Source organism: Glycine soja, chromosome 11 (assembly GCF_004193775.1).
Source record: "Glycine soja cultivar W05 chromosome 11, ASM419377v2, whole genome shotgun sequence".
Classification (NCBI taxonomy): domain Eukaryota; kingdom Viridiplantae; phylum Streptophyta; class Magnoliopsida; order Fabales; family Fabaceae; genus Glycine; species Glycine soja.
This window is the reverse complement of record NC_041012.1, coordinates 3,222,027-3,246,049: the sequence shown is the minus strand read 5'-3', so window position 1 is coordinate 3,246,049 and position 24,023 is coordinate 3,222,027. Positions and strand designations below refer to the sequence as shown.

At 33.1% G+C, this 24,023-nt stretch overlaps 3 protein-coding genes and 1 long non-coding RNA gene across 5 annotated transcripts; 2 read left to right on the top strand and 2 right to left on the bottom strand.

The window, feature by feature from the left end:
- Positions 1–1,871: 1,871 nt before the first annotated feature.
- Positions 1,872–4,999, bottom strand: LOC114374911. Of its 2 annotated transcripts, XM_028332636.1 has the most exons (6): positions 4,763–4,999; positions 3,720–4,637; positions 3,384–3,617; positions 3,188–3,309; positions 2,909–2,997; positions 1,872–2,442 (listed from the first exon to the last, which is right to left on the bottom strand). In XM_028332636.1, the coding sequence occupies exons 2-6, from the start codon at positions 4,628–4,630 to the stop codon at positions 2,098–2,100; spliced, it is 1,701 nt and encodes a 566-aa protein (XP_028188437.1). In that variant the 5' UTR covers positions 4,631–4,637; positions 4,763–4,999; the 3' UTR covers positions 1,872–2,097. The 2 variants fall into 2 exon arrangements, with proteins under 2 accessions (XP_028188437.1, XP_028188438.1); XM_028332637.1 differs by lacking the exon at positions 4,763–4,999 and having other exon boundaries at positions 3,720–4,716.
- A 56-nt stretch (positions 5,000–5,055) lies between these two features.
- On the top strand, positions 5,056–9,409 carry LOC114374912. Its single transcript, XR_003658652.1, has 2 exons — positions 5,056–5,634; positions 8,922–9,409. It is a non-coding gene; the product is annotated as an uncharacterized LOC114374912 (long non-coding RNA).
- Positions 9,410–15,545: 6,136 nt separating this feature from the next.
- Positions 15,546–19,060, top strand: LOC114377006. The gene is made up of 9 exons (XM_028335369.1): positions 15,546–16,033; positions 16,321–16,472; positions 16,620–16,715; positions 16,808–16,870; positions 17,441–17,509; positions 17,758–17,860; positions 17,965–18,036; positions 18,504–18,592; positions 18,697–19,060. Exons 1-9 carry the CDS (start codon positions 15,610–15,612, stop codon positions 18,841–18,843), a joined length of 1,215 nt encoding a protein of 404 aa, XP_028191170.1. The 5' UTR covers positions 15,546–15,609; the 3' UTR covers positions 18,844–19,060.
- Positions 19,061–20,200: 1,140 nt separating this feature from the next.
- On the bottom strand, positions 20,201–23,700 carry LOC114377095 (acetylornithine deacetylase). Its single transcript, XM_028335490.1, has 9 exons — positions 23,055–23,700; positions 22,856–22,964; positions 21,613–21,751; positions 21,470–21,527; positions 21,360–21,377; positions 21,063–21,185; positions 20,731–20,884; positions 20,612–20,645; positions 20,201–20,524 (listed from the first exon to the last, which is right to left on the bottom strand). Exons 1-9 carry the CDS (start codon positions 23,630–23,632, stop codon positions 20,421–20,423), a joined length of 1,317 nt encoding a protein of 438 aa, XP_028191291.1. The 5' UTR covers positions 23,633–23,700; the 3' UTR covers positions 20,201–20,420.
- Between the last annotated feature and the right edge of the window lie 323 nt (positions 23,701–24,023).

The following is a 24,023-nucleotide window of genomic DNA, read 5'->3' as shown; positions in this document are numbered from 1 at the left end:
CCATAGTACTAATTTCTTCAAAAATACGCCGTCTTGATTGGGGCATCTTAAAACATGTGTAACACATGAAAACAAGAGGAATAAGGCTATACCTAATACTACCTAGCAAGCACACAAAATATTAACAAATTATAGTTAGCAAGTTATTCATCGTGATTGATTTAAGTACTGATCGTCGTTGCCCACAAAATAGAAGGCTTTATCTCAATTTGTACAAGCTATGCTATCATTGCTATCATACTTTGTGAACGATGACAATATAGGACTATGTTAAGTCTTAACCTGCCTTTATTATTGTCTTCAGCATCTTTTTCAATTTTTTGGATCTCATGCTCTGCCATTATGTTTCCCGCACATGGACGAAGCCAGGCGGTTTTTTTTAGGTTAAACTAGATTTTTATTTTATTTTATTCATTCAATTTAATTTTCTATTTTTTTTTCAATTTAATCCTCTAATTTCTTAAATCGATATAATTTGATCTTTCTATCTAAAATATAACAAATGAGAGTTTAAAACTTTCATTAACTGATTTTAAACCATCACAAAATATATATATTTTTTAAAAATAAATTAATTTTAAAAATTAAAAAATCAAATTAAAAAAAATTAGGGGTGTTGTATATAATGTCTTTAAAACTAGGGTGTTGTCTATAAAAAAAATTAGGGGTGTTGTATATATATATATGTTTTTAAAACTAATGTCTTTAAAAAATCAAATTAAAAAAATCAAACTTTGTGGTTTGTTGTATATAATCATTTTTGAATTCTTTAAGTTTTTCTATGAAGGTAGAAAATATTTCCTAAATTTTAGGGGTGTTTGGTTTGGGATTCGTTTGTGATACTGTCGAGCAAGAGGTGTATTGAGGGCGCGGCAGAGTAGGAAAAAATGAATGAGAAATTTAGTGGAAACCTGGCGGCAGGTTGCACATGCGCCAAGAAGTATTTAAAGATATGCAACACAACACCTGACTACCCACCCTTAACACTCCAAAAACCACCTAATTATCCACCACCCACTGAAAGTGCAAAGCTCAACAAACACACTCAAAAGTCTTCTTCATCCACAAACAACACTACATTCTTGTTTCTTCAAATATCATATTTTTATTTCTATTTTCAAATAAAATAGCATATTATAAACTAAACTTTAATGAGGATCATACTTGTCAATTAACATTTATTTTTGTCAGCTACAGTAACCACTAAAAAACTGGTCCACCGGGATTCATTTAGGCTCAAAATCATTTTTTTTATATGTACTTTCCAGAACAGTGTTTTGTTTTTAAAATTTCATAAACTACTTTTCATAACACAATTTAAACAATGATTTTTAAAATTTGATGTGTTGTTGCCATGAAAGAGGAAGTTTGTGACAAAGAGAAGTTGATTAGAAAAAAAAAAGGTTATTTAAACAATAAAAATATATCGACACTCAAATGTTAGTATACACCTAGCGAGAGAGAAAGAAAAAATAAGTATGATAGGTGATATGATGTGAGAAAGAGAGATGGAGAGGAATAAGAAATTTTGGTGAGATGTTTAAAATAAAAGGGTGTCAAAATATCATCATTCTTTTAAAACAATTTGAGTTAAAAAAAAAGGAGGTGAGTGTACTTAGCAAAAGAAAACCGTGAATATAGCAATAGCCTAGACCAATCACGTTTTTGAATTGGGCCAGGCCCACATGTTTTAAAGAACAAATAACCCAGATCATAAGTTTTAACATTTTTAGGCCCAGATCAAAAGATTTCCCATGGCAATCCAGATGTACGAACACCTATAGGCCAGAAAATAATAAGAACCAAGAAAAGGACAATAACTTCCAAAGTAAATCAAGTCAAGTGCCATAAATTTGCAACGACAAAAATTCTGGAAAGCAAAAACAAACAATTCCATTCTAGATTCTAAATTATACGAAAGGATTAAGGGTAGCTAAAAAAAAAAAAAAAAGCGTTCTTCACATGAGGCATTGAAGACTTATCCCTAGAGAGAAGAATGGAAGTACCCGCAGGTTATGAATTATGAATATCAGTGACCCAGTGACACGCAACATAAAAGGACAACTATAAACAAGAGGTGTTCTTCAAATGCAGCACTCAAAACTTTATGAAACCCTCAGCGAGCAACAACAAAGCACTCGCAGCTTGCAACTCGTCTGAATCTGGAGTTGAAAGTGGTACAAGAGAGTCCTCAATCCCAACAGAACCATTTTCTTGTGTTTCACTTTCAGGCCAAAGTGAAACATTAATATCTTCTATAACTGCATCATGCTCTGCATCTGCCACTCCTCCTTTACCATCGGAATTCTCTCCAACCAGCAAAACTGTGTCTCCTGAAGGTTCAGATTCAGGAATTTCATCAATTATTGCCACGGCATCTCCATCTTGAGGATAAACATTGAGATCAGATGGCAAAATTGTTGCAGCATCTCCATCTTTTAGCTGCAAGACAGTAAGTATGCATTAGCTCTGCTTACATCTGCATAGGTTATCCGATGTCCTAAATGCACCCACCCACATATATATATGTATATCCAAATTATTATCAGTTTATTATGCCACTCTTAAAGTAGGACTTTTTTCCCACTTGACTATGATAATTGACTGAATATGCAATTTTATGATGCAACATACCAGTTGTGTATTCCAACGATTTTTTTTTTTTTTTTATGAGTATAGTAGACATTTGGTTTTCCAGAAAAAATACAGACGAGGAGTATACTTGGTGGAAAGGTTATAAGAGACAAATGTCATAAACAATCAACACATAAATATAATATTAAAAAAAATAGCAAATTATGATCGTCTAGTATTTTCAAGCTTGTCAATCAATATTTAAGTGATGGAAAAGAGAGATATCTTTGTTGGTCGAAGACAGCAGGTAACGAAATTTCACTCATGTCAATACCTTGAGAGAATTTGACACTGGTGTGCTGGCTGAGTTATTCGCCTTTTGTCCTCTGAATACACCCCAAAGGAAGAACATGCCATTCCAACCTGGCAAGCACAAACAAGTAGGAAAGGAAAAAATATTAGAAAAATGAATTAAAAAATAATTACTTATATAGTTAAAATCTAAAAAATAACTGCTAATGTAGTTATAGTGATAGTTATAGGGAGACAAACGTAAACAGAAAATGTTAATGTAGTTAAAACCAAGATATATACGACCAAAAGACTTTCTTACACTGGGAATAACCAGGCAGAATGTTAGATGGAAAAATTAAAAGCTCAACCCCATCCAAATTTCCTTTCAGAGCCAAATCATTATTCATCATGTAATTCACCAATTGTTCATAATATATATAGCTGCAGAAAGACATACATATGAGTAGACAGTATAAAACCAAGCTTGTTAGTTACAAAAGAAAGACCTAACAAACCTATCAGAATCATGTGCAAAAAAGTAGAGAGCGATATCATTTTCAGTGACTTGACTTCTCATAAATTGAGATGGCCAAGTCCTCAGTCGAGGTAGTTCCTCCAATATAATAATAATCTCAGAAAGCCTATTCGCCACTTCAAGAACTTCAACTGATGCACAATTTGATAAGTGAGCTTGAATCCCATCCCAAGTCCTTGCAATCCCCTCACTGTTGTGTATCTGAAACTTGCCTCTGCATGAATAATCACAAATACACAAGAAAATTCAAATTTGTTCACCCTTGAAGCAAAACAAGCTGAATAGTTAAACTAAAGACAAAGAAAATGGGTCATACAGCCATTTGTAATCAGCCTTTGGGACAACACGATGTGAAAGATATGCTGCCTCAACATGCACCAAGTTTCTCAAGTAGGTCTTTTCATCAAAAGCAGGATCAGTCCTTAGTTCATACATGGTCATGGATGTAGCAGCTTTTGTGGGCTGTTCACCTTGCTGACTCTCATTTTTCTCCTTTCCATTTAGAAAGTTTGGGTCTTTGTGAGTGTTGTGATTGCTTGCCAGGTTTCTCAAGTAGGTATTTCCATCAAAATCAGGATTCGTCCATAATTCAGACAAGCTCATTGATGTACCAGCTTTTGTGGGCTGTTCACCTTGCTGACTCTCATTTTTCTCCTTTCCATTTAGAAAGTTTGGGTCTTTGTGAGTGTTGTGATTGCTTGCCAGGTTTCTCAAGTAGGTATTTCCATCAAAATCAGGATTCGTCCATAATTCAGACAAGCTCATTGATGTACCAGCTTTTGTGGGCTGTTCACCATGCTGGCTTTCATTTTTCTTCTTTGCATTTGGAGAGTTTGGGTCTTTGTGAGTGTCGTGATTACTTACCAGTATTCTATGTCCAGGAAATGAAGTTTCACCACTAGATCTTTCCGGCCCAGAATAAAGTATTTTGTTTACCGATTTCAATTTAAACTTTTTAACAGGGACTAGTGGTCTTCTAGATAATAACTCAGCACCATTTTCCCCACTTTTACCAGTACATGAAGATCTAGATTTTAATTTTGAGCCTTTACGAGATTCAGAGTCTGTTGAACTTTCAAATAGATGCCCCTTCCTTTTTCTTTCAGCCACTTCAACTTCATCTTGCACTAATTTGTTAGTACCTTCCCTCGGCATGCACTCTTGACATGTCCAATCTTTACGAAGTTCCGGTTTTGCTTCTAATTTTGACTGCTCATCAGGATCCATACAATAACTGGTTGATGAAAAACAAACACCACAAATTTTACTACCTCGGAAAGCAAGAAAAAAAGACTACATAGATGTGCAGGTAATTGGAAAAAAAAAAGATAAGAATATGAAATAGTTTCAAGTACATACGTGTGCTCTGCGCCTTCATTGCACTTGTGACAAACAACGAGTTCATTGTCAAACCCTGATGCCCCACAGGTATCACAACGTAGAACCTGTTATCACATGGAAGCCAAGAGAGAAATAAAATATCCAGGAACAAGGTGTTAGACATAACTGATTTTTTTTTCTTTTTGAAGGGTGAGAGGGGAATAAAAGTAGAGAGATGCAGAAGAAAAATAAAGAACCATTGATAATATTAAAGTGAATTATATGGGAACATGCAATATGAGTCCTGAATTTTACATATAGAGAGGCAGAGAGATCATGAGTCCAAAATTAAAGATCCAAAGAAGCCCCATTAGATAGCATTTTTTTTTAAAATAACAAAGCAAGTGTCCAGGGCCCACAAAGTGGGCATGATAAGCTATGTGATACTCCAATACACACGTCAGCCCGGGCAAAGGACCACGGATGTATCACCCTTGGCAGTTAGACTCCCTGACTAACAGGTTATCTCTATGCATTTCATTACTTGAATATTGATGATAATGTTGCAACTTCCTTATCAAGTGTTAATTATCTGTAAGATACACATTATCTATAAGTTATAATTATCTACAAGTTGATAATTTTCTATAAGGGTTGTTACATCACTATAATAGTCTCTACAAACAAGGACTCAAAGCTCCTACTCCACTCTATAAGTATCAGGTTCTATCTCACCTTTTTCATCTCTCATTCTCACTTAATTCACGTACTTACTTAAGCATCGAAAAGTCCTTTGTATGACTGGTTCCCCTTCTTGTCCTCCTAACAAAGGATACTCATAGTCCTACATGTGAGATCATGGAGCCCACCTTGACCATGTCCACCCTGATGTTGGCCGGCTCCATATTTTGGTAAGTACAACAAACTTGCATTGAAATCTCTTTTTATGTGTGGAGGTGTGTTTCTAAAAAGAAAAAAATGTAACAGAACAACGAAACCTAGTTTTTAAAAACAGAAGACAAAAATAATCCAGCCTTTACCCACTCACTAGGTGGGTTGGTTAAATGTATTAAATGACCCCATAATGTTTAGTCTTAAACCATATTTATAAACAAAGTATTGACCTTCCTAATTGTTTCATTCATATTTTTTCTTGGTCTCCATCCAAGTGGTTGGCCTACCCTTCATCTGAATATATCTGATCTATTCTCTTTGTGGGAGTTTCTACTAGTCTTTCCTACACATGCTAAAACCATCTAAGACAAGTTTATACCATCGAGTGCATGGATCATCTGGCGTAAGGTTGTTCCAACTTACCTAGATGTCTCAAGTTCAAATATTTGATATGTAGTTGCATTAAATACTCATAGAGAACTTTGTCTCTCATAGTTGTCCTATCCGGCTCAAAAAGGATTGCCTCTAGGGAATGATACCTATGGTCTAAACCAAAAATAATTAAGGCGAGTTTATACCATCTTTTCTACAATAATTACCACTCTTAACTTTTTCTCTCTAATGCATTCATTATTATTCCTATCTTGTCTATTGTATACATTCATCCAAAGTAACATTCTCATTTATGCTACAATGAGTTTAATTTCCTTCTTTTTCAATGTTTAACATTTAGTTGCATACATGATTAAAGGTCTGATAGACATGCTCTAAATTTTTTCTTCAACATTGAGTGGTATCATATTGTTCAAGATATCACCCAAATCAATACTCTGTTTCATCCATCCCACTTGAATCCTATTTTTCCATCACTATCTATAATAGACCCTAAATACTTAACCATGTGACTAGTGCTACCTATTTTTCCATCGCTATCTATTTTTCCATATATTCCATCTTACACCTATTTAAGCAACAAAACAAAATAGCAAAATAGTTCAAAATACATTGCAAGTTTATTCCAAACTTTTTATGCTTATGATTCTTCAGAGGGAACAAAAGAATAGGTTTAAAACCATTTTTGATGTCTATAATTGAAATGCTTGGTTATCTAGTACCAAACATAACAAAAATATGGCTTTGGTACACAAGTAAAACACAATTAGTTGTTTTCTACACTATATCTCATTTTACTTCCCTTTTTTCTTTCAAATGCATCAATCTATCTATTTCTTCAAGCACCACCCAATCCACCCATTTTGGATATAGTGCTTTTAACTTTAAAAACTTCAAAATCTAATATCGAGCAATTACAATATTTTTCCTTAGTTTACAATCCACATAAAGAAGTCATCAATGGATTGGAAATGTTATAATAAACCTAGTTTCTTTTTCAACATTCAATTAACATAAATTACAAAATTACATTGCATCCACATACAAAATAAGATTTACATTTATCATGAAATTGGAAACGAATCACAATATGGGACCCAAGTATTAGTGTAGGTTTTAGGAAATCATCATAGGACAACTATTAACAAGGAGATATTATAGGCATATTAGGGTGAATTGTGTGTCACACCCTAGTATTTTAAGTTCTATAAAGAGGGATGAAATTCCCAAATTATAAAAATAAGAAGACCAAAATCATCATTTTCAAAGAATAGGGACTAAAGAATAAATTTGATTGAAAATTTAGGGACCTATAACACATTTTACCCCTTTTTCATCAAGGATTCCTTTCAATTGACCATATTTTTACTTTCAATTAGGCATTGAATGTATGAAATTTGTAAATAATATTGCACTATGAAAGGTAAGTTTTATGGTTCAAGCAAACTTCTTGTTAAAATTTATGATCCGTAAACCTTTTTTATGTGATTTTAATTTGGACAATACTTTTAGTTTTAGCAGATTGACAACATAGAAAAGCCTAATCCTTAAATTTACAATCACTGCCACATAACTCAATAAATTGCAAAAGAAAAACTTGATACCTCATCCTCCATCAAATCCGAGACATCCCTATAGTTTCCTAGTTGTAATTGTGAATATTCTTGCATTGCGGTGTTCTAATAACGGGTTTCACGACAATAGACTCCAGGAGATAATTCTTCTAGGGTAAATGACTTTACTCAAAGTGTTCTCCCTGAAAAGAGGGGAGATCAACAACAAAATATTAGAAAATTACAAAAGGAAATTTATTATAATTCAAGAATTTATAAATTATGCACCTTTACTGTGTTAGAATTGCAAAAAATCTATTAATGAAGAAATATCCGAAGGCAAAGTGCAAGACGAATTCTACCTATTAGAGTTAGGGCCACCATTATGATTACCTAGTGCCACGTTTGCGCTGTGCCGCTGTCCGATCTTCTGATGGATGTGATCATCTGAGATTTCTAATTTTTTCCACTTCTTAACCTGATTCGAGAATCTCTAATTATCAAAATTGGCCAACCAAACCTTTGGAATGTTACCAGATTCTTTGGCACGTTGGACCTTTTGATGTTTAGATGTGAATCCCTAAAAATAGGTTGACTTCTGGATTTTCTGAGGATGTGTCTCTGGCCGAAAGAAAAAAATTACGCACCTCACTACTTGTGTGCTGCCCACAGAGAAAGAGAGATCATGCCATCATTAATAGAGCACCAAGATGCTCTTTTGTCCTTAGTTGTTTTATTAGTGAAGCGTCCAATCCCTACACTCGATATTGCTGGCACTCGGCGAAAAGGCACGTCTGTTGAGCAACATGTGATGCAAAGACTACATGCAATCAATGTTTCTTTCATTCCACAATTAAAAGGCTGCAAAGAAGGAAAATCGTAATTGAGTAAATAAAATAATATAAATTATAAAAATACCAAAAAAAAATCCTTGTTAGAGCTAGCAATGAAATTGTATACTCAATGTTTACTGAGATAGTTATGTCATTTCTTATGCTATGTCATTTTTACCGCATTTTTTGTTTTGGCACATTTTGTTATCTATTTCTTAGCCACGTGGTTGAGTTTGTTTCATTTTCGTATCATTTTAAGAACACCAATACAAAGAAAAAAGATAGGTTAAATTAATTTGCAGGTGCCTGAACTATTTAACAATTTCTAATTATTTTAAATTAGGTCTTTCTGTCTAACTCCGTTAAGGAAAATTAACGGCAGAGACCTAATTAAAAAATTGATAACTGCGAAACTTGAGTTTAATTGATTGTCAATTTTGGTTAAGAATGATTAGAATTCCTTCACTTTACTGTTGTTTTTAATGAAATAATGAGAAATTTAATATCATTGTAATTTTTTACCAGTAGGATTCAAAAGAAGAAAATTTCAAGTGCTTCGGAAGAAAATTGATGCAAAAACTTGAAGAAAAAAGTTGAAAATTGAGACAGTTTGTTTAACGCACAAGACAAACTCACCACGTCTCCTCGCTTAGCGGTCAGCTCACGCTTAGTACAAAGAAAGCCCACGAGAAAGTCCAAAGGCATGCTTAGCGCGTGATCACTACCATACTTACTAAGCTCAGAAGGCCCGCTTAGTACAAGGTCGCGTGAATTTTAAGCTACTTTAGGCCTATAAAAAGAGTAGGAAGCAAAGAAAAAAAAACAGATTGAGACTCAAAGCTCTCTAATGAATACATCTTAAGTATGAGTATCTCAAATTGGGGAAAACTCTCTTTCTATGCCCATTATCCCTTTCTCTTCTTTTATCCATTCCTTTCCTTCTTTTATCCACATTAGTCCCTAAAGTGTAAAGCTTCTCATGACAATGAAAGGCTAAACCCCATTATTTGGAACCTGACATATCAACTCTTAATGTAATTCTTTCCTATTATCTATTTAATGTAATTAAGTTTATATTGTTCTTTTCTATGCTTATTTGTTTATATGGTCTGGTCACCAATGCTCATGTATTGTTTAGGAAGTAATGCATTGAAAAATGATTATTTTCTAAGAAATGGGAAAAAAACATCTAAATGAAATCATTGTTAGAAATAAAGTGAGATTTGTCTAACTTATTTTATGCAACTTTAATCTTAATGCAATTTACTATTTTTATCTACGTAAAGAAATTTGGGAGAGAAAAATAGATAAATTAGACTCTTAATGCGAGAAACCAAAGATAAAATAGCATAGTAAATGTGGGTGGAAACTAAGATAACATTAGATAGAGAAAAATTATTAACATTACATCACAAGTACTTTTGACATATTAGACCCACCACATTTTAAATTTTGAATTTACCTTTAAGCATTCAAACACATTATATCATCTTTATGTTCTATCTTTATCATCTTTTACTTTAACTCTTTATCTGATCTTATGTCGCTCTTTATCTTCTATTTTAAATTCCTTACCTTTCTTATTTTTTACTTTCTCCAAATTTTACATTTACAATTCTTGATCTCTTTTACTTTTACTCTTCTATTGCTTAAAAATTGGGTTTGCATTTTACTTTACTACTTGTGAGAATTTGGTGCACTTGCCAATGAGTTAACAAAAATAAATAAAAATTCTAGGACCCAATTGAAAAAAATATATTTAAGGACCTAATTAAAAAATTTCAAATACCCTAACAACCTACTAAAAACTCTCAAATTCTTATCAAGCCATTGTAGGTTGCTTTTGCAAGTTTGCACCGACTATTCTCACTTCTCCAAGCCAATATTATCACTTTTCTAGGTTCTAAACTCAATATTCTTAACCTCTGTAGGTTCTTCAACTAGTATTAAACTCCAAAGACATAAGTCTCCTGATTGCACTTATGATTTCCCCTTACAGTTTTGTTTAGATATACTTAATGTGTTTCTTCTGAATACACTCTTCAATTAAGTGATATTTTTTGTATGAATTTTAATTTACTTTACTTTTAATTACTCTATAGGTCCCTAAACTATTCAAAAAATTATTTCGGTCCCAAAACATTTTTTCAATTGGATCCTTGAACTTGTATTTTCCTTAATTAGGTCCTTACTGTTAATTTTTTTTTAACAAAATTAGATGAAAGGACCCAATTTAAACATAAATACAAGTATAGGGACCCAATTGAAAAAAAAATTTAGGTACCTAATTAAAGATTACAATTTACTCCACCTCATCTGAATTCTTTTCTTCCTTAAAGTCACTCCCTGGTTAAAAAACTTCTTCATTTAGGTGTTTTAACATAATGTGTTATATAGGAATAAAAAGTATATTAGTAACATAGCCAATAGGAATTTTGATATCATAATTATTTGTAATATCAATAAAAAAAATCAAACTTCAAAAGTAAAATAGCACTTCGAATCTAAAATAGTTCTTTTGTGTGTATATCACTAATTCATAAATGAATTCATGTTCAAGATCATATTAACAACAACTAATAATTCAAAATGCATAAATTGTTGAAACTCAATGGTTGAGAAGAAGATAGTGTATACTTCAGTTATATTATAAGGGAAAGGAATGAGACACCTAATGTCACCTATTCAAAATTGTGTATAAATAAAAAAGAACTAAAAACATTTTTTTTGGAAGCAAACATATGCAAGTTATTAGTTTTTAGCCTTGTGCAAAGAGAGTAAGGAACCAAAAATGACATTGAAAGAATATATTAAGAAAGATCTCACAATGAATAATATCTCTAAAAATTTAATTTTAACCAGACTTAATGGAAATTTAATTAAACTAAATGGTTAATGAGACCCGAAAGAAAAAGTATGGAAGTTCTCCTATTCGGATATATATGAGCAGATCAAAAACACTAAAAATGCAATGATTAAAGGTGGAGCAATGTCAATATTGGTGGAGCTATTGATAGTAGGAATTTAGGCTTTGCATAAAAGGTGCACGCACACATGTGCACGCACACACTATATCTTTGTTATTTGCACCTTTCTATTTTGTAACAACTAATAAAGTTAGTTAGATATAACTAATCTTTATAACAGAAAAGTAAATAATAACAATTACAATTAAATTGGTTCACAACATTCCCCCTCAATTTAAGCACTCTACTACAATCAATAATTTGTAAATCCCTCTAAAAACATCAATAATTTGTAAATCTGTTGGACAGTGCACCACTTCAATCAATATTCACCTTCTCTCTCAGAAAATGAAACTTTGCCCCTATATGTTTGCTTCTTCCTTGTGAGTCTGGGTTGTTTCTGCTTGGCATGTAGCAAATGCTCTAGCTATATATTCTGCTTCACAAGAGGACAATGCTACCACTGGTTGTTTCTTTGAGCACCAAGAGATTGGTGCACCAGAAAACTCAAAGATACAAGCAGTAATACTCCTAGTATCAATTTTGTCTCTACACCAATCAAAGTTTGAATGGCCAATCAGTTCTTCCTCTTCCTGTTTTGCTTCATTAGGGGACATTACTCCAAAGTTCTGAATTCCTTTTAAGTACCTTAGTACTCTCTTAGCAGTTGTCATATGAACTTGCTTAGGTTCATGCATAAACCTACTGATCAAACAAACTGCATAGCATATACTAGGTCTGTTATTGCAGAGATATCTCAAGGAGACAACAAATTGTTTGAATAGTGCTGAATCCATTGCTTCAGCTTCATAAGTGCTCTCTCAGTTCGGATTGGTCTCTACAAATGTAGTAGTTGGATTACAGTTTGCCATATTAAACCATTTAAATACATCAGTAGTGTACTTCCTCTACTGCATCATGATCCCTTCTGTTGTAGTTATGAACTCTATCCTTAGGAAGTAGGTCAATTTCCCTAGGTTTGTCATCTCAAATTTAGATTTCATCAACACTTTAAACCTTTCAATCTCAATTGAGCCATTCTTAGTAACTAATAGATCATCAACATAAAGAAAAATGATCACTAGACTTAAGTTTTTTCCTGACTTCACATAGACTCCATATTCAAGCATTTGGGGTCAAATACCCAATTAAATTTAAAAGGGACTAAAATGATGTTTTTGGAATCCACATCAAAGATACATCATTTTAAAATTTTGATTACGCCAATGTGACCAGGGTTCAACAAAATTTATAAAATGCAACTTTTATAACGTCTCATTTTCAAAGGTTTTTCAAAAGAGACGTAAAAATATCCAATAACGGTAACTAAATCACGAGATACCAAGAGAAGCTCAAACTAACTAGGAGAAAACACATAAATCATGGTTACCTCAAATAAATTGCGAAGGAATGATTGGAGACTCCATTCTCTACCAAATCCTCAAGTTGAGTTTTGAAGATTCCGCTCTGATTAAAGTGTTTCTCTCCGTGCGGTGGTCCGACAGCAAGCGACAGTAGCTTGTGGAGGTTAGTGGTGGTTGTGGGGTGGAGGAGGAAGTGGGTTAGGGTGAGGGTTTTGGGAAAGAATAAGAGTGAAAAATGCATTTTTTCACATTGATGACCGTATTTATAATTTACAAGACTCGTTTAATGAGCTCATCTCGCTAAGCGAAATTGAACTTTTGGTGTTTAGCGTGACATTTTTTGCTCTAAGCAAATTTTCTCTGCTAGTTGGAATTGTGCTTAGCGAGCTGGTCTCACTAAGATAGTTGTCCAAAGATGTTATTTCACAAATCCCAATGGTTAAAATATGTAGACTTGGGTTGCGAACCTACAGTCCAAGTTTGAAGGAGATCCAACGGTTAACAAGTTCAAGATCGTGGTTTTACCAAAATAGGTTTTGGGTTAATCTCAAAATCATAGAGTTCCAACACAAATTAATCAAACTCCACATAACCTAATATCCATACTAAGCAGTTGCACACGTATAATTCACACAACACTTCAACTAATCCAAATTAATCAAATAACACAAGAAATATATAAAAAAATCTATTTTCAGTTATTGAAATTTGAGGATGTTACAACCATCCCTAAAAATCATGTATGTATATAATATAAAAACATTTGATATTAGTTAATAGTTGAGTAGGGGGATTTTAAAGAGTGAGGAAGTAGTCATAGATTACATTGACCTATAATTAGGTATTTACTTTTGCCATTAAGGAATTAGAATGGTGGATTATACAATCATTACACACACAAAAAATGGTGTTACAATTTTATCCTAGTGAATGGTCATGGCTCTTAACAAATCATGTGTTCACATGTTATGTTCTTAACAACAAATTCAAGAATTAGTGAGATTTTTTTGTGTGAAAATAAGATATAAAATTTAAAATTTATTATTACGTGATCTTTTAAATTTTTTTAATGAATAATGGTGAAAATGACGATAATGATGATAATAATAATGGTGATGGTGATGACAATATTAGTAGTATGGTGAGACATGTTACAGTTGAGTTATAATTTTAAATTGTCTATTATTTTTAATCTTAATTCAATAATTATTATTAATTATTTTTGTATTCTCTTACTAGCAAATGTTTTGCTTGGAGTCTGTATATTGATACTCATATTTCACAAACACCTAGTTGACACCAATTATTTATTTATTTTTCTTTTCTTATATGTTATGCCATCTACTTAATGTTAGGTCATGGTCAATGTTACAATTTTAATGATAAATTGATATTAATAATTGAATCAAAATTGAGAAACTTACAAAATTATGATATTAAAATTATTGAATTAAAAATTAAAGGACCAAAATTATATATTGAGAATTATAGAGAACCAAAATTACAGTTTAATCTTTTTTTATAATAATCACATTTATTATGTATTTTACTTCTCTCTTTTTTCAATTTATTTTCAAGGTGTAGACAATGCAGGCCAAATCACATGTTGGCATGCTAATATTAGGAGACTATTCCTTGCAATTTAGAAAAATTAAGAGTTAAATATATTTTTAATATATGTATATAAGAAAATGTTTGTTTTTAGTTTGAAAAAAATGATCATTTTTTATCTTTCATTTATAAAAATGTGCTACAAGTGTTCCTTTTGTATTTCAAAAGAAATTGTATCTTTTTGGTATATCCCATTTATGAAAACAAGAGCTACATACAATACATTTTTATAAATCAAGTATCAAAAAGAAGAAAAGTTATTTTTTAGAAACTAGTAGTAAAAATTATCAATATTCTATTTACAAGAATTAAAAACGTATTTAACAAAATAAAAATTTAAAACGTACCTGGTTAATAACTGAACTACGCAACTTGCCATGTTATGTTCCAAGTTCCATGGTTTGTGGTAGTAAACCCAAATAAGAAAAAGACAAGATGGATGGATGGATGGATATTTTATCAACTACTATGAAATATCTCTTAAAAATATGAACCATTAAATATGAATTACCTCACCGTTACTGTTAAAAATGTAACTTAAGATGAGGAAAGCCTGCTGCGAAAACGACTGAAGATTTGAAGTAATATAGACCCAATAATGATACATAATTAAGAATTTATTTTGCTTTGCTTCTAAAGATTTCTTTCTTGTAGATTTTATCCCCATTAAATGAAAATTTATTAACTATGTGTATTAATAGTATATCTCATTTTCATTATATTTTTTAATACAAGTGAAATGCAACTATTGCAATAAAAACGGTCAGTAGTTTATTTTAGTTTAATTACTAGGATTGAGTTTGAGTGCTGTAATTGAGAAAAAAACTAAAGATATGACCTCTTGAAAAATATGTTTATTACACGAATAAATTATATAATATCTTATTTATAAAAAAATATTAATACAAGATATTGAAACTAAAGATATCAATTTACTAAAAAAAAGTTAATTGAGTACCAAATAAAAAATATTAGATACATCTAGTTAAAAATAAATATAATATCTTGTCCCGAACGATTGGGAGAAATGAAAAATGGAAATTAATCCGTGGCTTTACCATAAAAAAATGGGATTTAACGAAGTGGATAGTAGTAGTAGTTGCCAACAACAACGTTATCTCCACATGGCAGGCGGTGATTGGTCGTTGGGATATTCTCATCAATATTTCCAAGTTAACTACTCCACCTTCGAATAATGCTTATGCTCTCTCTCTTCCTCACCACACCCACAAATATAACAAGAGATGATGATGATGATGTTGTCGTCGTCATATGTTACATGTTCCAATTACCTCGGTGGCAATCAGTGAACAACGCCAAATCTTAAACTTGTTCTTTTGTTTCTCTTTTGTACTACTAGTTCTGAACATGGAGCTGTTGTCTCTGAGACTCACCCCTTCACCTTCTGCTTCGACTTCATCGCTTCCTGCAGCACTTGCTCACTGCTCCAAGCTATGTGAGTTTCAACCGCGGAAGAAGAAGAAGGTGTGTTTCGACGCGCCTAGGCTTGCGGTGCGGTGTGTGAAAGCCTCGGCGCAGCGAACCGGTGATACTATCGACGATGGAGAGACTCGGACTGGGTTCACCACACCTGCCATGGAAGTCACCACATTCAATCGAACCACTTTCACCGATGCTGCTGACTTTCCCGTTTGGGAAAAGATTGGTGCTGTCGTCAGACTCAGTTATGGCCTCGGTGAGTGAGTTTTACTTTTATCTTATTATTAAGATGGCATTGCACTAACTTTTTCGAATCTAAATTTTCAAACTTTTCTGCTTCCTTTTTTTTGCTTCTTTTAACTGAAGTACAGAATTGCTTTCTTGTGTAGTACATGAAGTAAAAGTGTCTGGAGAAAAAAATCTCTTTTCAATCAAATCAATGAATTTTCCACTTGGGAGAATGGGATTTTTGATTTTGTTTATTGTGAGTTGAACTTTGCTTTTTCTAGCTTGGGTTGTTTGCGATGAATTGCTTTGTTTCAGGGATTTATGGTGCCATGGCAGTTGCGGGGAGTTTTATATGTTCAATCACGGGAATTGACTCTCTGGGGGGTTTCCATCTATCGTTAGATGCCATTTTGGAAGGGCTTGGATATGCAGCTCCTCCAATTATGGCCCTTTTGTTTATACTCGATGTAAGTTCGTTTATTCGTTTTATTTGTGTTTCAACTTTTTGAAACCCCGTGATTGCTGGGAATATATATAGAAAAGGGGGGAAATTTGTGACTTTACTTTGTTCAATTGAAAGCTTCTAATTAATGAGCTGACATGGTAATTAATAGGATGAAGTTGTGAAGCTATCGCCCCATGCCCGTGCTATCAGAGATGTAGAGGATGAAGAACTGTGGAGCTTTTTCTATGGGATGTCTCCTTGGCAGGTAATTTGATAAGACTTGCTTTATTTGACATACTGAGTTGTTTGGAATCTAGTGCAATGATGAAGAAGGATCTAATTGATTTTACTTTACAGTTTATACTGATGGTTGCTGCAAGTTCAGTTGGAGAGGAACTCTTTTACAGGGCTGCTGTTCAGGTTTGTTTAGGAGCTTCTGCCTCTGGTTTTTGATTGTATATGCCAAGAGATGTCTGAAAAATAATGTTTGGATAAGCTTAAAATTGGGAATAATGAAATGTGTATTTTGGGTTTGATCCATCTATAATAGTACTATAGTATAATAATACCCTGTAAATAGTTTTGACTTCTATAAAATCTTCTATCATTAAATTCATTCCATAGTTCACTGGGTTCAGAATTTTCTATTTGAAAAGTTAGATATATTGACTGATAAAATTTTACAGCATATGACTCCCCTAATCCTTTGAATAACATAATATTGCAATTCTTTGCTTGTATTGATTTCCTTTTCTAATTAATGATTATTCAGAATGGAGAAAAACCTTTCTTTTCCCCTTCCAGTATCTGTATCTTGAGATCGATGAAAGAATATCACTCATGCTGTATTTGGTTCAGTTCAAACTTGTTCAGTGGATGAATAACTAGAATTTTATGATGAAAACATCTTCATTGTGAAAAATAAAATAAAAATGGTAGGCTTTGTAATCTTGTTTCCGTGCATAATAATTTATTCTTGCAATTCTACAGGGGGCATTGGCTGATATATTTTTACGAGGCAGTAATCTTATAACAGATGTTCAGGGAATGGCATCATTGGTATGTATTTGTACCATCTTTTTAGTTTTCCTTTCTTATGTTATAAGGGTGAGCCTTGGTGCAATGGTGAGTGTGCTTCCTTATAACATGGTAATAATGAGTTCTAGTTGCGGAACAAGAAGCCCCGTAATGGTGGGAGCCTCATGCACTTGATAACCCATTATTCCTTTTCCTTTTTATGCTACAAGTATAGGAAGCCAGAAGTTTCATTCTGGTGACTAACTTGTGATTTGTATGGTAAAATGTAGACCGGTGTGCTGCCTCCATTTGTTCCATTTGCTCAGGCATTTGCAGCTGTACTTACTGCTGTCCTTACTGGTTCTCTCTATTACATGGCTGCCTCTCCTAAAGGTGACTTTGTTTATTGCCCTTTTGTATTTTCCCTACTTCGTTCTCAGTCTGATTAAATGATGGCATCTCCCAATGGTTCTATCTTTTTTTTTTCTCTCTTTCAGATCCTACTTATGTTGTTGCACCTGTTTTACAATCTCGCTCTGGTCGCCAAGATTTGAAAAAGCTATTTGAAGGTTCGATTATTTTCCCCTCCCATACTTGGATATTAGAATCAATTCACATCTTTCTTGTTTACAGTCATTCTAGACGAGTTATAATTCTTCATCTATAGATTTATATTTTTCTTACAATGAAGTTGCTAGTGCTTACATTTGTGGTGTTTAATGTTTTTTTCACGATCATAATTTTTCATCTTTCTCTAAACAGAAGATTTGGGGCAAGTTTTGACTTGTTAATTTGCCAATGAGTGAGTAATGATGATACATTTAATCAAGAAAATGTCTTTCAACAACATAAATTACCATTTGATTAAAAAAAAGATGGAAAAACCAATAAGATTTCATTTCAATATCTATTTGTCATTAATTAGTACTCAGTAGGTTGTGTTGGTGTTTAGGGAAAATGATTCAGAAAAAAGGGCAACTTTGTGCATTTTCTACATATGATGTCTTAATCTCAATATTCTATTTCTGGTTTGCAGCCTGGTATGAGAAACGGCAAATGAAAAAAATCTATTCCCCACTTCTGGAAGGACTGCTGGCACTATACCTAGGTTGCGAGTGGATCCAAGTAAAAATCCTTAACTTCACATGTTATTTATTTCAAAACTATTTGGTTGTTTGTCTTGGATTTTAACTAATTTGTCTTTTTTGTTTGGAATGACTACGTGACAGACTGATAATATTCTTGCTCCCATTATCACACACGGAATATACTCCACTGTGATATTGGGACATGGCCTTTGGAAGATAAATGACCACCGGCGTAGACTACGTCAAAGAATCCAACAGCTTAAGTCAGAAGAAAAAAACTCCAACTAGATTTTGAAATATCCTCCACGACTGATTTTGGTTAAAAAAAAAAGTGTATATTAGTGTTGTTGTTGTATAAAAAGAATATATGTATACTCATGTTAGTTTTGGTCTCATACATACAGAATATGCAGGTTTTGATTGCAGAAATTTCGAAATAAGAGTTGTAACTCTTTTTTCCCTTAATAAAATGGTATAATCCAAAAGTGGATTATTTGGTCAATAATGAGGTTGCTACCATATATCTGTTGTTTCCAACTACGTTCTCGACCCTATTTTAGGATTTGTTTATATACTATTTTAGGATTTCTTTATGTATTTAACTCTGGACCACAATTGAACCAGTCATTAAACAAACTACGAATTCAAAATTTAATAATTCAGACATAATCAAATTACAGTTAAATAATAATAATAATTAAATAATACAAAATAATATTAAAAGACACAATATCGTAATTTTATAAAATTAAAAATAAAATATAATTTTAGGTTTTTATAACTCAAAATATACATAAAAGTTCAAATCAAATATATCATAATATTAAAGGCCAAATTTCAATAATACACATCTATGTTTATTAATAACAACACGTTTACATGTAGAATAAAATATAAAATGACAGTGATTCTAAATGTTGTACAAAACATATTTCATTAACCTACCGAGAACCAGTATTTTTTTCCCGGGTTTTTAACTCATTTTGTTTATTTATGTTTATCAGTTTTTCAATTATTTGAGCAATTTTTCTCTAGACTAATTGTGCACTTTATTTAAACCTTATTTTTTAATTTTAAATTGGTCCCAAACTTTTAAAAGATTTAAAATATAATTCCCTTGTTTAATTTATGACAAGTTAGTCATTTTTGAAAAATTGATCATTTTTAATTTTTAAACACAATTTTAAACTTTTTATGATAGATTCAAGAGGTGAAACTTATTTATTAAATTTATCTACATAAAAATTATAATAATCAACTAATACTTGAAAAAAAAAGACCATAAATATAATAAAAAAATAGTCTCATGAATAATTAAAAAAATAACATTAATTTGTAAATGTTTGATTAATCATGAGACTCATTTTTTATGTATTTTTCATTTTGTTTATCTCTTTTTTATATGAACATTAGTTAATGTTCATTTTCATAACTTTCATGTAAATAAATTTAATGAAATAAATTCTACATCTTAAATCAATAAAAAAATGTTCAGAATTGTGTTCAAAAATAAAAAATATCAATATTTGAAAAAGATTAACTTGTCATAAATTAAATATTTAAGATTTGTTTAAAACATCAAAAAATTAGGAAATCAATTTAGAATAAAAAAGAAGAAGATAAGTGGCTATATTTTAGCCTAAAAGAAAAATAAAGTGAAAGGAGCATTAAATTTTCATGGTATCAAAAACGTACTTTTCCCCGGAGAAATTTATGTGGAAAAAACTAGTTTCGCCTATCATGCTGAAGAAAAGTCAGTAATACCGAACCCTCTACACAATATAACAGAAATTATGTTCATATATCTGAACACGAACATCTTCATAGCCCACGAGACACCAGAATTATTAGTTCCTCTGCTATTCTCACTCTTCCAATTGAGAGATGATTCTCGCGAAGACCCGATATCCTTGGGACATATCCGTAAAGAGGCAGTACTCATTCTGGGCATGGTAAGTAGCCATTAGGCCTGAACAAAACATTAAATACAGTTTTAGGTATACTTTAATTACTTTCAAATTCAATATGCATAAAATTGTTGTTAGGCAGGTCATACCGTAGCCAGAAGTTTGAACATCAAAACCTTCTTCCTGTGACAGAAAAAAAGGGGGGGCTTAAGTAAGGAATGTGAGTAATACAAACGTTTTTCATGAAACAATGAGAACATATTTTCACCTGTAGTTCCCGAATGAGAGGCAAACTCCCAGTAATAGAGTAAGGCTTTACATACCCAACTACTTCTTCAGTTGCTTTGCATAAAACATGAAAACCTCTAGAATTAAGATCACAAGCAACTCCAGACAGTGCCTCATCAAAAGATAAAGTAAGTCTGTAAAGAAGGGTGAGGGTAATTAGTTACAGATAAACTATAGTTGAAGAAAATAACCCAATCAAGAGATCAAAAGAAAATATAAGTAATTAAATATTCTCAAGTAAAAAGGCTGACAATTTGAAGTTGAACACTAAACCAGAATTTGCTAGTTCAGGGAGTATTAGACGAGTCTCACCTTCCTCTTATGTTTTCATCAGGTAGGACATATTTTGAAACTGGACCCCTAGATTCTAGCTTCTGTGCACTCTCATTAATATCGTCCACGTATTCTTGCAGCTTTTTCATAACATCCTTTACACTGATAAAAGTATTAGGGCATTGGATATGAATATCCACAAAATAACTGAAAACTCTCATTCTATAAATAACAAATTCGCAATTGGAATAAGCTACTAGTAAAATAACGAACAAAAAATGAACCCATAACTTCCAAACAACTAAAATTTTGACCGTACTGTGGGATGTAGCTTACTTGTAGAATGGAGTTAATCTGCAACAAACAAACAAGAGAAAAGATATCTGTAATGCCACGCCATTCCTAGAAAATGCCTTGAGTAATTCTAACTAAAGAGGAGAATAAACCTGACATCTCCTGAAATTGTACATTCCCCTGGAATTTGATTGATTCCACCTCCTGGATCTGCGGTGAAGATATAATAATTATGAAATTTTGTAGGTTTTGTTAATAAAAAAAAGAAGTATGGAAACAGCTACCCAAAACTTACAACTCCATTGGGTTGGCTTCAGGGTTGAAGGGGTTGCAAACCCATAAACCTGTTCCTGAGGATGAGGTGGGAAGTCTGAGTAAAATCGCAACTGGATTTCCTTTAGAGCATCCATGGCTAGCTCTAGCGCATTTATAGCCTACAAGTAACCAAATAGAAGATAAGTTTACAATTGTGATACTTACAACATACATGCCTTGATTCAACTTGTGCCTCACATTATTATTCCTCGTCTACATAAACTTAAGGATACATTGTTTTTGCTGACAGCATTAAGTACATGTCGGGTTACTCATTAAGGACGTGAAAATTCATGTTAATTGGTAAACTACTCCTTGCAGCTTCTACATCTTTCTTTAAGGTGACGTGAAAAAATAGGCATGTGTGTGTCACAAATGAGATACAAAACATTCTATAATACAATTATCTGTTTGGAATTTGGATACTTGGTCCAGTACTCAAGCAGCAGGGGTATGGCCAAAGAAAAATACAAATATAGAATTGGCATTTCGTTTATACACGAAAGAATGAATAACCAGCAATAATAATCTTTGATATACACACAATCAAGCACGGGATGCATCCTAAGCTATTTTCTTCTCCTTACTTAATTTTGTCAAAAATATGCTTGGAATTGAAGGTGTATAACCATGGATGAAATTGTAGTACAACAGAAATATTTAAATTTTTACAGAAAGTAGAAAATAGGTAGTATCTACCAAACATTGTTGGGGTGGACTACCATAGAGTTGCAATCCACTTGCAATAGTCCCACATTTTTGTTATACCATGTATAAATTATTATAGCTAATTTTACCTCCCAACTTTCCCCTCTATCTGCCTGTTTTCAGCTCAATTAATCATATCCAAAATTTCAGCAGATAAAACCAAAGAATAGTCTTCATCAATCCTTTGTTATAACAATGTCACATTTGAACCACCCTACCCTTTAAATCCAAACAAATCACATCATAAACTAGCCTAGATGTCCTGACACCAATTACAAACCAACCCATACTTTTGTTCCTATTCAGGGTAGGCGGTTGAGAAGAACAACTTTCACTAGATACATCCATTCCCAAAACACTATGATGGACACAATCATAAATAAATGCAGAGTCCAGAGAAGCAATTACGCTGGTTCACTGACATCACATGTTAACTTTGAAGTCTTTGTCATAGAGAAAACACCATTGCTCAAAAAATAAGAACATGAATTGTAGTGAATAACGTAAGAGCATACTTTATGAGCTAATCCACTATGAAAGAGCCTCCCGGTGACGTGAAGTTTCCAAGGTATCATACCACCAGTCCCAACGCATGGTTGTTTATCCGCCGTGTCAATCCAATACCTGAGCAGAAGCATTACAATTGCTACTGACACATTTCTTTAACTCTTAATTTACAAATGCAAGAGATATATATAAGAAAGAAAGACTAACAGAGGGCCATCCTTGAGTTTATTGAGGAGGCCATCTTTGACAAGTGCATCCACACCAACACCAGTTATCGCAGAATTCTCTTCATTGGCGATAAAAACAGCAACAACACTTGACTTCAAATTGGGCTTGGTCTCCCCGAGCTTCCTCATGAGTTCCGTGACAAGCGCCACGTGTCCCAAACAGTCAGTAGTTCCACGACCCCGAAGCTTATCACCGTCAACGCTCAACGAAAATGGATCGAAATCCCAATCGTTGGGATTGGCGGTCACGACGTCCATGTGGCATCCGACGAACGAGAGGATTTTGCCGGGAACGGTGCCGGGGTACTCCACGATGAGGTTCCCTCTGCCGGCGTGGTAGGTGACGTGGTTTACGAGCAAGGGTCCACCGCCGGTGGTGGTGCTGAACGGTAACAGAACGTCCAAGACGTGCTTCACCACTCTGTCCTCTTGGGGAATGAGCTCCGGCGGGTTGTTCTGGACGTACTTCGATTCAGCGATCAGCTTCGAAAGAAGAGCCACGAAGGAGTCCCTCTCCAGATCCCCCAGTGTTGCTAACAAGTTCGTCGCCGCCGCCATGGAAATTCTCAATTCCAAATCCTTCTTACTCTTTCTACAGTTTTCTTGTTCCTAACTGTTACTGTTACTTCCAGTGGTTTTGTTTCAATTCACAGTTTCTCTCTTGGGCTTCTTGGTGGCTCATCTTGAAACAGGCCAGCCAGACTGAGATTACATTGGGCCAGCATAAGAATATCGATTCCAGCCCATATATTATTGTCTGTATGAACTATGAACTAAATTCCTCTTAGCTTAAGTATGCACCAATATTCAGATACAACTATCAAATTTTCACGGGATATAACTTTTAGTTATACTATTACTTAAATATTTAATATATATATAACACAAAAATGTCTTAAATGATTATTTTAAAAAATAAAAATAATAACTACTTTATAATTCTATTTTA